Here is a 12,594-nt window from a genome sequence, read left to right as displayed (position 1 = left end):
TTGGGGAACAGCCACTGCATGCATAAAATGGCTCTTTATTAGCTTCTTAATTGTCCTAATTGGCTGCACCTTTCACCTACAGGGGTTCCCCACCTCAAGGCAACCTACCCCTGGGAAATCCAGAGGAAGGCGGGAAGACATTGGGTTACCGTCACCCCCCACCCCCCACCCACTCCCCCATTTCCAACGACCTGGGAAATTTCCCTCCCCCCGTTCTTTCTGTGTCTACTCTATCAAAACTTTTCATAATTTAAAATGCCTCTTTCAGGACACCCACTGCCTTCACATTTTAAGAGAAAAAAGACCCAGCCTGCTAAATGTTTCCTGAAAGATAAAATCTTGCCGTTCTGGTATCACCCAAATATATACAAAACAAAAACTGAAGGAGCCAAAACAGCAAAAAGTAATAAAAGTTCTCAGACCTTTCTGCTAACACAGATGCGTGCTTTGGATTTTTTTGGAAGGGATTCATTCCAAGCCTAGAAAACAAAGCAAATCATTGAAAAGATTCCAGAGGTTGTGCAGAGAAAACACAAACTAGTGTAGAAATTTCATTTGGCAAAGTTTACACAAAAATGTTTTAACCTGTGTGCTACATTCTTGTGTCTCATTTTTACACAGAAATTAATCTCATTTTAAAATGTGGGTGAACAACTGTGTAGGAAGAGTGCACACAGGAATGCAGTGTGAGTGTGTACAACTATCTGACTCAGAGGCAAGAGTGCTGCCAACTAACTCAAGGTCAAGAATTAAAGTCTGTGTCCTTTAGGTACATTTGAACTATAAGAGTGATGATTAGAACAGGCACGAGCACAGGCATGAAACTAAATTTGTTACTTGCAAGTTAAGATGAAATGATCCAAAATAGTAATAGTTTACTAATATTCATTATAAGCCCACCGACTCCCACAGCTACCTTGACTACACTTCTTCACACCCTGCCTCCTGTAAGGACTCCATTCCATTCTCCCAGTTTCTCCATCTCCGACGCATCTGCTCTGATGATGCTACCTTCCACAACAGTGCTTCTGATATGTCTTCCTTTTTCTTCAACCGAGGATTCCCCCCCACTGTGGTTGACAGGGCCCTCAGCCATGTCTGGACCATTTCCTGCACCTCTACCCTCACCCCTTCCCCTCCCTTCCAGAACCGCGATAGGGTTCCCCTTGTCCTCACTTTCCACCCGACCAGCCTTCACATCCAAAGGATCATCCTCCGCCATTTCCGCCACATCCAGCGTAATGCCACTGCCAAACACATCTTCCCCTCCCTTCCCCGTCAACATTCCGAAGGGATTATTCACTCCGCGACACCCTCGTCCACTCCTCCATTACCCCCAACACCTCGACTCCTTCCCCTGCAATCGCAGGAGGTGTAATACCTGCCCATTTACCTCCTCTCTCCTCACTATCCAAGGCCCCAAACACTCTTTTCAATGTGAAGCAGTGATTTACTTGCACTTCTTTCAATTACGCTGCTCACAATGTGGTCTCCTCTACAGTGGGGAGACAAAACGCAGATTGGTTGACCGCTTTGCGGAACACCTCCGCTCAGTCCGTAAGCATGACCCCGAGCTTCTGGTTGCTGGCCATTTCAACACCACCCCACAACCCCCCACCACCACTGCTCTCTTGCTCACATTTCCGTCCTGGGATTGCTGCAGTGTTCCAGCGAACATCAAAGCTAGCTTGAGGAACAGCACCTCATTTACCGATTAGGCACGCTACAGCCTGCCGGACTAAACATTGAGTTCAATAATTTCAGAGCATGACGGGGCCCCTCTTTTTATTTTTAGTTATTTTTTCATTTTTATTTGTTTATTTTATTTTAGTTTGTTTCTACTGTGACAACCCACTTTTTTTTTTAAATGTTTGTGTTTGGAGCCAGGGCTGGCTGTTCATTTTACAGTCCATTAACATCCTCTCTGTACTAATGCTTTGTCTTTCAGCACACCATTTACATACATTTGCCTTTGTTCCATGACCTTCTGGTCAGTTATTCTCTGTGACCTTGTCCCATCAACAGCTTCTCTTTTGTTATCTCTTGCCCCACCCCAGCTTTACTTGCTTAAAACCTTTTACATTTCTAATATTTGTCAGTTCTGATGATGGGTCACTGACCTGAAACGTTAACTCTGCTTCTCTCTCCACAGATGCTGCCAGACCTGCTGAGTATTTCCAGCATTTCTTGTTTTTATTTCAGATTTCCAGCATCTGCAATATTTTGCTATTATATTATTAATAATTTCTCTTTGGGTGGCTAAATGACCTGCTGTGCATTTCTAGCATTTTCATTTCTTCTAATTTGAAAGTTTATTTTTCCCGTCACCACCTGACTGAAGAGGGCTTTCATTCTACACCACCTGGTTACCTAATGAACTAAATATGACAGTTGCCTATCCAAAAAGACGCCAACTTTCAGCTTTTCATGTGTTCTCTTGACCATCAGTAGGGCACTTCTAAACAACACCTACAGAATGAAATCAAGCCTGGGCTTGCAAGCAGCTAGATTCAACACTAACCTGCGGAAATATTATTTCAGTAAGCGATTGACCAATCTATGGAACAGACTCCTTAAGGAAACTGTGGAAACATTTAGTATTGATTCATGCAGATGCAAGTTAGATAGATTTCTTCCAGAAAATGATATTTTGGGATACAGTATGTGGGTAATTTGAGATATGACATGTAGTAGTGCAGCACGGTTGGGAGGAATAGGAGACTTTCGACCTATGGTTTCCAAAGATCTCCACCACTGTCTGGGTCGGTTGTAGACTAACTGATAGAGACTGATTGCAGTGATTAGTCAACAACTCCATTATCAACGTTTCATGTGACTATCAGGATGACTGAAAGCGAACCTAGAAGGACGTTTTTCATCCAGCACTTCCTAATATACTGAAAAACACTTACATTGGTTTGATTGGCGGGCTTCTTTTGCCAGCTATAAGCTTCACAAGCTCAAAGTGACTTGTGAAGAGCTGGGTATGCATAACACTCTCATCTTGTGCATAGATTTGGCTGGTTCGCAGTGGGCGGCTGTTCTTGTTCTTTAAATAAAAAACAAACACAATTTACAATATGTGTCTCATTAAAGTGCATATAACCATAATTTAAAATATTATTCAGCAAAGAATTATAAAAGGATGAACCTACCTTGTAAATGCTTTTTGTTTTTTTCTTTGGATTAGCATCATATATCAACTGTAAATCAATGAGAACAAAGTCAACAAACATTCTGGTCATCTGCTCAACATCAAAAATCAACACAGTAAAAACACATGATTTTACAAAGTAATGAAACAGAAAATAGGAAAATCCTGTCAGAAACTGTGGTTTTACTATCAGAGCAAAGTAAAGTGAACTCTTTTTATAATGGTACAACCAGATTTTCATGTGGTCTCTGTTCCTCAATGGCTTCTTATTGCTTTCTGCTGAAAATCAGATTCTTCATATCGATTTATGCCTCTCAACACAAGATAAGCTTGTCATCCTACAGGTGACCCCCTCCAACCTCAAATCTCTCATCTTGAAATAGAGAAGGACAGCAGATTACATCAGTAGTACTTCCGTTCCCGTTCTCTGAAGCGTAGTGGTTATATTACTTTTTTTATTCGTTCATGGGACGCGGGCGTTGCTGGCTCGGCCAGCATTTATTGCCTATCCCTGAATTAGTAATCCAGAGAACAGAAGTTCAAATCCCACCATGACAGTTCGAGAATTTAAATTCAGTTTTTTTTTAAATCTGGCAAAATTAAGCTGGTACATAAAATCGGTAAAAGTGACCAAGAAGCTGTTGAGTTTTTAAAATCCAACTTGTTCAGTAATATCATTTAGCAAATGAAACATTCCATCCTTACCCAGTCTAGTTTATGTGACTCCAGTCCCCACATCAATGTGGTTGACTTTTAACTGTCCTATGGAGAGGCCTAGCAAGTCACTCAGCTGTAGCAGACTGCTACAAGGTGGCTGCCCACCACCACCTTCTCAAAAAGGAAATGAGGGACGGGTAATAAACATCGGCCGTCCAGCAAAGAGACATCCAGAGAATAAAAGAAAACTTTTATCTGGTTACGTAGCATCTTGAACGTAGAAAAATGTTCCAAAGTGGCTCAGAGAGAGGTAATCAAAAAGAACGAAGCTGAACTAAAAGGAGGAGAAACTAGGGTTGGTGGTCGAAAGGTTTGTCAAAGAGTTGGGTATTAAGTAGGGTATTAAAGGAGGAGTTAGAGAAGCAGAAAGGTTTTTCCAATGAAGGCCAATGGTGGGGTACAAGGGGTGGGGGATGCTCAAGCAGCCAGAGACAAGGAATGCAGAGTTAGGGGATGGAGGCTGTAGGCTGTGTTGTTCATCTGAGGTCCACGTGAACTGACAAACTTTTTCTACATCTTGCTGGTGCTGACATCAAGATGCATTACAAAGTCTTGTACTCTAGTTTATTCTTTCCCAGGATCTCAGAACTCCTCCTACTCGTGTAACTTTCCTCCCTCCCACAATCTTCAGGTTTTAAAACTCAAAGCCATCAGTCAGCTTGATTGTAAGTTTTGGAATCCTCTTATTTTCTCTCTTACTTTCTTTAGCCTTAGTAGTGTCTTGATCAATCTGAATGTTAAAAATGTGATGTATTGTCACTATCCTATACACTCTAACAATACATTTTTCATATTCAAAAAAGCCTATTTGCACAGTTGTGCAACTTACAAGCTCCTTGCAAAAAAAGAAAGTGCTGTTTTAGGATTTGAGGAGTGAGTTTGTATTAAAGATTCAAAGAAATGTGCCCTTCTTTTGGAATCACTTGCTAATGCTCTTGAACTGTTGCAAATTCAACTCTGAAAGATCATCTTTCAGCTCTGTGGTTTTAACAAAAATCTACACCCACAATGTTATACAATATTTACTGCCATTGCTAACTTGTAAGCTCAGCATTACTTGAAATTGTATTTGTATTTTCAGACCTTGGTAATGTACCACTGTAGGTCATCACCACACACTTGCCCATATGTTCTGTTTGCAGCACTTTCCTTTGCTGCTCTTCAATGTCTGCACTAATCAGAATAGATTTTTTTGGGCTCCTCTTCTCCATCTGTAAGTCAGCAGTTCTCTTGTTGAATGGAACATCTCTTGGAACAAATGTTGTTGTTGGTCTGCAGCAGCCTCACAAATCGGAACGACACTGCCAATTTTTGCACTGTGATTTAGCCCTTGCTTTGGGTCAGCATATATCATTTTTCGACTGATGCTGTAATGCTAAAGGCTGCACGAGGAGGATTAGGGTAGTAAAATGCAGAACCCTCTGGATAGCTTACTTTTGTGCCCAATGGAGCATTCTACATATCAGTGAAGTTACAGAGATCATGGCACAAGGCTTTTAGACTGAACTCCACATGAGCAGTCAACGCGTGACCTGCCTCTGGAGCAAAGTGGAGTGAGACTCCTTCTTCCAAGGAACCACAGCTGTAGCCAAAGCGTGAACCTAGATTAAGCCAGTTGTGCAAACAACTGCGATTGGAACCAGAAGCATTCTGCATGAGACTATTTTACCTGTATAACACTGCTCCTTCAAATTTTACTTTCTAAAGTCATAGCAATTACAGCACAGAAGGTGGCCAATCGCCCCATTTCTCCTCTGTCAGTATTGAGTCTTCAACTATAGCTGTTTACTCTCAACCCACTGTCTGCCCTTTCTCATTAATTTATGTGCTTCCTTTTTAAATTCTTTTCCAATTCTCATTTAAATGATGTTGTTTCCTTTGCTCCAACAACACCTTGGGGTGAAGCATTTCACGCTTTAATATGACCTCCAGTCTGAAAAAAAGATTTATTTACAAGGGCAAGTTAGAATCAATGTGCCCGAGGCTTCAAAACAATATATCTGAACCAGTAAACAAATGCAGTTTGTAGACTTTTTCAGCTCGCTCTGAATGAAGAAATATCCAAATGTGTAAATGCATTAAGTTATTGAAGGTCTGACAATGAATTGTCTTTTACCTTTCCTTCTTCTCTTGGTATGATGACGTTTTCATATCTGTTGCGACACTGTTTAGGTGATCGGTATATGCGGCTGCAGGAGTTAACTACGTCGCTGACAAGATCCCAGTTCGGTGTGTGTGCCGGGGAGATGATGGCCAAATTTAAAGGCAACTCCAGCAACTGTTTCACAGCCTAACAACAACAAACAATAAACCTGACAATAAAAATTCCTTCATTAAAAGAAAACCATGGAATTAACAACACATTTTCCAATATATTCAATATGCAAACACACCTTCCAGCATATTAGGTACTGTGCTAAAAGCAGTCACAATGTGTTGAGATATACGGGGCAGATTTGGTCTGAGCAGTTTTTTCACTCCTTTAAAAATATAGGGTCGAACATCTGCAGGGGGTTCTCCCGATCATAGCATCTTACAGCACAGAAAGACTACATTTGGCCCATCATGTCTGTGCTGGCTCTTTGAAAGAGCTATCCAATTAGGTCCCTGCAACTGCAACTTTCTCCTCTTCGAGTACTTATCCTATACCCTTTTGAAAGTCTCTATTGAATCTGCTTTCACCACCCTTTCAGGCAGCGTATTCCAGATCACAACTCGCTGCATAAAAAAATGTTATTCTCATCTCCTCCCTGGTACTTTTACCAATAATGTTAAATCCCTGTCCTCCGGTCACCGACCCTACTGCCAGTGGAAACACTTTCTCCCTATCTACTAATTTATGTAGCAAGAATGAGGAAAGTCGATATAAAATAAAGGACACAAATCTAAAGAGGTGCATAACAGAGAGATCTGGAGATTTATGTGCTCAAATCATTGAAAATGGCAGTTCCGAAGAAGGGTCGCTGACCCGAAACGTTAACTCTGCTTCTCTCTCTCCACAGATGCTGCCAGACCTGCTGAGTATTTCCAGCATTTCTTGTTTTTATTTCAGATTTCCAGTATTTTGCTTTAATTGAAAATGGCAGGGCAGGTTGAGAAAGCGGTTAAAAAGGCATACAAGATCCTGGGCTTTATAAATAGAGGCATTGAGTACAAAAATAAGGAAGTTAAGGTGAGCCTTTATAAAACACTGGTTCAGCCTCAACTGGAGTATTGTGTCCAGTTCTAGACACAGTACTTTAGGAAGGATGTGAAGGCATTGGAGAGGGTACAGAAGATTTACGAGAATGGTTCTGGGGGATAAGAAACTTTAGTTACGTGGATAGATTGGAGAAGCTTTTTTAAAAATTCTTTCATGGGATGTGGGCATCGCTGGCTAGGCCAGCATTTGTTGTTCATCCCCTAAATGCCCTTGAACTGAATGTCTTGCTAGGTCATTTCACGGGGCATTTAAGAGTCAACCACATTGCTGTGGGTCTGGAGTCACATGTCGGCCAGACCAGGTAAGGACGGCAGATTTCCTTCCCTAAAGGACATGAGTGAACCAGATGGGTTTTTACAACAATCAATTATAGTTTCATGGCATCATTACTGAGACTAGCATTTAATTCCAGATTTTTAAAATATTAATTAATTGAATTTATTAATTAAATTTAAATTCCACCAGCTGCTGTTGTGGGACTAGAACCGGTGTCCCCAGGACATTAGTGACATTACCACTACGCCACCATCTCCCCAGGTCTCCCACCAAATGCAGTGGACAGTCCAGAGAATCCCCCATTGAAATTCAACCCCAAGGATTTTAATCAAAGCTTAGGCACTACAGTAATATTCCCTCAGATTGATCTCCCTCTCGGAAGAGACGGGTAAGGTGTCATGGGATCCATGCGACCCAGTGCATTTCGCTTTATGGTGCAAAGCATTTGCGCTTCACCATTCAATTTAACTCACTAGGTGAAAGAGGACCCAGTGTCAGCAGCAAACACTTGTAGGTCAGTGTTCATACAGAGTCTCCAGAATTTTACATAGACCCAGCATCGGAGTATAACACATCGGAGGAACCAACTAGAGAACAGGCCATCCTAGATTGGGTATTGTGTAACGAGAGAGGAATAATTGACAATCTAATGGTGTCAGACCCCTTGGGGACGAGTGATCATATTATGATAGAATTCTTCATCAAGATGGAGAGTGACGTAGTTGATTCTGAGACAAGGGTCCTTAATCTTAGTAAAGGAAACTACAAAGGTATGAGGCACGAGTTGGCCATGACGGATTGGGAAAGGTTACTTAAAGGGATGACGGTGGATAGGGAATGGCAAACATTTAAAGAGCGCATGAATGAACTGCAACAATTGTTTATCCCTGTTTAGCGCAAAAGTAAAGTGGGAAAGGTAGCCAAACCATGGCATACAAGGGAAATTAGAGATAGCATTAGATCCAAGGAAGAGGCATATAAATTTGCCAGAAAAAACAACAGACCTGAGGATTGGGGGCAGTTTAGAATTTAGCAAAGGAGGACCAAGGGATTGATTATGAAAGGGAAAATAGAGTATGAGACCAAGCTTGCAGGGAAGATAAAAACTGATTGTAAAAGTTTCTATAGATATGTGAAGAGAAAAAGATTGGTAAAGACAAATGTAGGTCCCTTACAGTCAGAAACAGGGGAATTTATTATGGGGAATAAAGGAATGGCTGACCAACTAAATGCATACTTTGGTTCTGTCTTCACAAAGGAGGACACAAATATCACACCAGAAATGGTGGTGAGCCTGTGGAATTCGCTACCACAGAAAGCAGTTGAGGCCAAAACAATGAATATTTTCAAAAAGGAGTTAGATATAGCTCTTGGGTCAAAAGGGATCAAAAGGTATGGGGTAAAAGCCAGAACAGGCTACTGAGTTGGATGATCAGCCATGATCATAATGAATGGCGGAGCAGACTCGAAGGGCCAAATAGCCTACTCATGCTCCTAATTGCTATGTTTCTATGTAACACAATTACTGCAGTGTGAATTCCTCCATTCATCTCACCAGCATCTCTGAGTAACGTATTAAGTTATCAGAAGTTTCACACAGTGGATCCTATTGACTATTCACACACCAATGACCCATGAAACTTAGCAAACGAGGAGGCCATTCGGTCAATTATATGTACTGGCTCTATGCTACAGCAATCCAAAACTAATCCTATTTGTAGGATACCTATAACCTGAAAATGTTCTTCTATTAGCCAAGGCTAAATTTTAATCCATGTATCAGAGATGTAAGGATAATTCCACATACCACCTAATCCTCTTCTGAGAATATTCTTGTAATGTGCACATTAGTATGACAGAATATCAACTAACCTTGTGTACACATTAGGAAACAGCCAACAATTCAAGCAGCAAACTGTCCAGGCATGACACAAGCTTTTTTTTGATATGGAAACAGAGGGAGGAATAGAGAAATAAATTTCTACAATGTTAAGTACTGATGACCAGAGACAATGACTGAATTTAGGTTTGGATTTTTTGCTTACAAAATGGCCCCAACTCCCCACCCCGTACCATTAGGCCCAACCTTCGCATCAACTACTAAAGGCCCCTTCTGACGACCTACTTAACTCATCAAACAAGTTTTCTGACACCCAGACGTTGCAGCAAATATTGACCGAGCACGAGTGGAGTGTTACCTGCAACAAAGCCCAGTCCTCACTGATCAGCCACTCAGGGCTGTCTGTCCCGCTATCCACAGGGGGCTTGGTCAGCGTGGGCAGGGGTTTAGCGAACGACGCCTGCTGTTTCATAAACATGTTCTTCTTCTGATCTTTAGCCTCACGGCGCATCCTGAGCATGCAGGGCGTTGACCTGTCGAACAGTGACCGTGGTGGGGTGACTGGCTCTCCGTGGCGAGCTTTCCTAAACTTCTTTCCAGCAGCTGCAACATCAAAAGTCAACAGATTTCACTTTCCGCGTGTAGAAAAAGCAACACCAGGCAAATGTTTTTAATACAATTTGCCACCAAGTATTCCTGCTGTTTGGGCCAACATCCTGTTCTGCTGGAAACACACACCGGTGTGTGTGTTTGGGGTGGGGGGGGAAAGAGCTGTCCTGCTTCCAGATTACCAACACAGCATCTACACAGCACAGAAACAGACCATTCGGCCTAACTGCTCTATGCTGGTGTTAATGCTCCACATGAGCCTCCCACAATCTACTTCATCTTGCCCCATCAGCATACTCTTTTACTTTCTCTATATGTGTATCTAGCTTCCCCTTAAATGTATCTATGCTATTCACCTCAAATTATTCCCTGTGGTAGCAAGTTCCACCTTCTCACCACTCTGGATAAAGAGGTTTCTCCTAAATTCCCTTTTGGATTTATTAGTAACTAGCTTATATTTATGGCTCTTGGTTTTAGACTCCCCTTATGAGTGGAAACATCAGTAGAACATTGTTGCTGACTAGCACAAGATACCTGAATGCTTCTTTCTCCATCACTTCTATACAGACCTCACTTGGCATGGCTCAGTTGGGGAAACAGAGGAAGCAAGGCTCGAAGCCAAGCTCAGCTCTTGCGTGTGTTTCCCACACTGATACCACTACACTACATTTCTATATTGAATACACCTTTCTCAATTTACTAATAAAATTGTTTTGTAGATAGGCTTTTAACCACTATATACACAATTCTAAACTGGAAATTGGGTGTAATATTAGCCTGTGATGCTTACAGCATGCCCTTTTCCAAAGGGTGATTTATACGCATATGTTAGCAGTACACTTTGACCATTCATTCTGTTCAAAGATTTGAAGGATGCCATTTATCTGTAACTAACTGTTAAGTAGAAATGTGTGAAGGTAAGAGACAAATTGGACCCTGAAAATATCCTGGGCATTGGGTTGATGCTTAGAAGAGAGACGGTTTGATGACAGATTAGATTTAACTGCTTTACACAGAGGGAGGTTAATATGTGGCATCGACTGCTCTATGCAGAAATGCTTGACAGGTGTTTGGGGGCTGGTCGAATGGGTTGCAATGTTTCTTCTGTTCCTATACTTTCCTATTCTCCTATACTCTTTACTAAGATACACGTCGAGTTTGACTCAGTTTTTTAAAGTGGGTTTAAAAGTGATTCAAGTCTTACAAAAAGCAAAAAAGTTTCATCAACATTTCTAATGCTCATCCATACTGCTCTAATTTAGTTGTGCAGTGTCTACTTACTACATCTGTACCTCAGCAGCAATGTTGAGAGCGAGGAGGTTATCTGTGGATCCTTTTAGATACCATTTGAATAAATGAGATGTGACCAAGTAATATAAGGTTCCTCCACATTTCTCACATATTCGGGAGGAACCTTTTCTTACCTGTTGGATCCATCTTTAGCCTCTTGTGCTCCTTGCGGACATAAACTGGAGGCAGTTTGGATTCCAGAATAGGAGTAGTATCGTACATCAGGCACATTACAGGATCCATGTAGATGTCGTTGTCATCCTGGGGAGGTGTTGGAGGAGTCCAAATCTGCCACAGATAGAAATTGTGACCAACTTGCCCTTTAATTGTGCAAAGACTTAAATTCCTTGTAAAGTAGTATATGGAAACTCACAGGCATTATTTCAGTCTGGCCATCCTGACCTTCTTTCACATATTCCTTTACAAAAAAAAGTAAACAAATGATGATTGATATTCTGTAACAGATAAGGCAGTACAAACCATTTCACGATCACCATTTCAATAACAGATTTTATTTTTATATGGCAATATTACATAATATTTACAGCACAGCAACAGGCCAGTCAGCCCAACCGGTTTATGCTTCACATGAGCCTCCTCCCACTCTTTATTATTTAACTCCATCTGCATTTCCTTCTATTCCTTTTTCCATGTGCTTATCTAGCTTCTCAAGAAACACAAGAAATAGGAGAAGTAGACCATATGGCCCATCGAGCCTGCTCCGCCATTCAATATGATCATGGATGATCTTGGGCTTCAATTTCACTTTCCTGCCTGCTCCCCATATCACTCGATTCCCTGCGAGACTAATGATCTATCTATCCCAGCCTTAACTATATTCAATGATGGAGCATCCATAACCTTCTGGGGTAGAGAATTCCAAAGATTTACAATCCTTTGAGTGAAGTAATTTCTCCTCATATCAGTCCTGAATGATTGACTCCTTATCCTGAGACTGTGTCCCCATGTTCTAGATTCCCCGACCAGTGGGAACAATCTCTCAGCTTCTACCCTATCAAGCCCTTTCAGAATCTTGTATGTCTCAATTAGATCACTTCTCATTCTTCTAAACTCCAGAGAATATAGACCCAATTTACTCAGCCTCTCATCATAGGACAACCCCCTCATCCCAGGGACCAATTTAGTAAATCTTGACTGCACTGCCTCCAGTGCCAGTATATCCTTTCTTAAATGTAGAGACCAAAACTGCACACAGTATTCCAGGTGCGATCTCTTTTTAAATTCATCCATGCTGTTCCCCTCAACTATTCCTTCTGGTAGCGAGTTCCACATTCTCACCAGTCTCTGGGCAAAGTTTTTCCTGAAATCTCTATTGGTTTTGTTAGTAACTAACACATTTTATGGCCCCTGGTTCTGGTCGCCCCAGAGACACAGACAATCACCATGCTCACCGCATATTGAGCACTACTTCTCAAATCGATGGGCAGGCCTGTGGGCTGGTTCTCTGCTTTTGCCCAGACTGCCACTCAGCTCAGTTAGGAGCAC

The 12,594-nt window shown here is 41.6% G+C and overlaps 1 protein-coding gene across 13 annotated transcripts in view; it reads right to left on the bottom strand.

The window, feature by feature from the left end:
• Positions 1–12,594, bottom strand: part of ep400 (E1A binding protein p400) — a 164,455-nt gene that overhangs the window by 23,214 nt on the left and 128,647 nt on the right. For all 13 annotated transcript variants that reach the window (XM_068054601.1, XM_068054607.1, XM_068054605.1 and 10 more), the window contains 7 exons: positions 11,462–11,506; positions 11,223–11,376; positions 9,548–9,792; positions 5,988–6,161; positions 3,156–3,203; positions 2,913–3,049; positions 423–479 (listed from right to left, as the gene is read on the bottom strand). In XM_068054601.1, coding sequence (XP_067910702.1) covers positions 423–479; positions 2,913–3,049; positions 3,156–3,203; positions 5,988–6,161; positions 9,548–9,792; positions 11,223–11,376; positions 11,462–11,506 — 860 coding nt within the window. The remainder of the gene's footprint in view (positions 1–422; positions 480–2,912; positions 3,050–3,155; positions 3,204–5,987; positions 6,162–9,547; positions 9,793–11,222; positions 11,377–11,461; positions 11,507–12,594) is intronic.

The sequence above is a fragment of the Heterodontus francisci genome, chromosome 23, assembly GCF_036365525.1.
Source record: "Heterodontus francisci isolate sHetFra1 chromosome 23, sHetFra1.hap1, whole genome shotgun sequence".
In the NCBI taxonomy this organism is placed as follows: Eukaryota; Metazoa; Chordata; class Chondrichthyes; order Heterodontiformes; family Heterodontidae; genus Heterodontus; species Heterodontus francisci.
The sequence above is the reverse complement of the archived record's forward strand: the minus strand, read 5'-3'. Positions and strand labels throughout refer to the sequence as shown.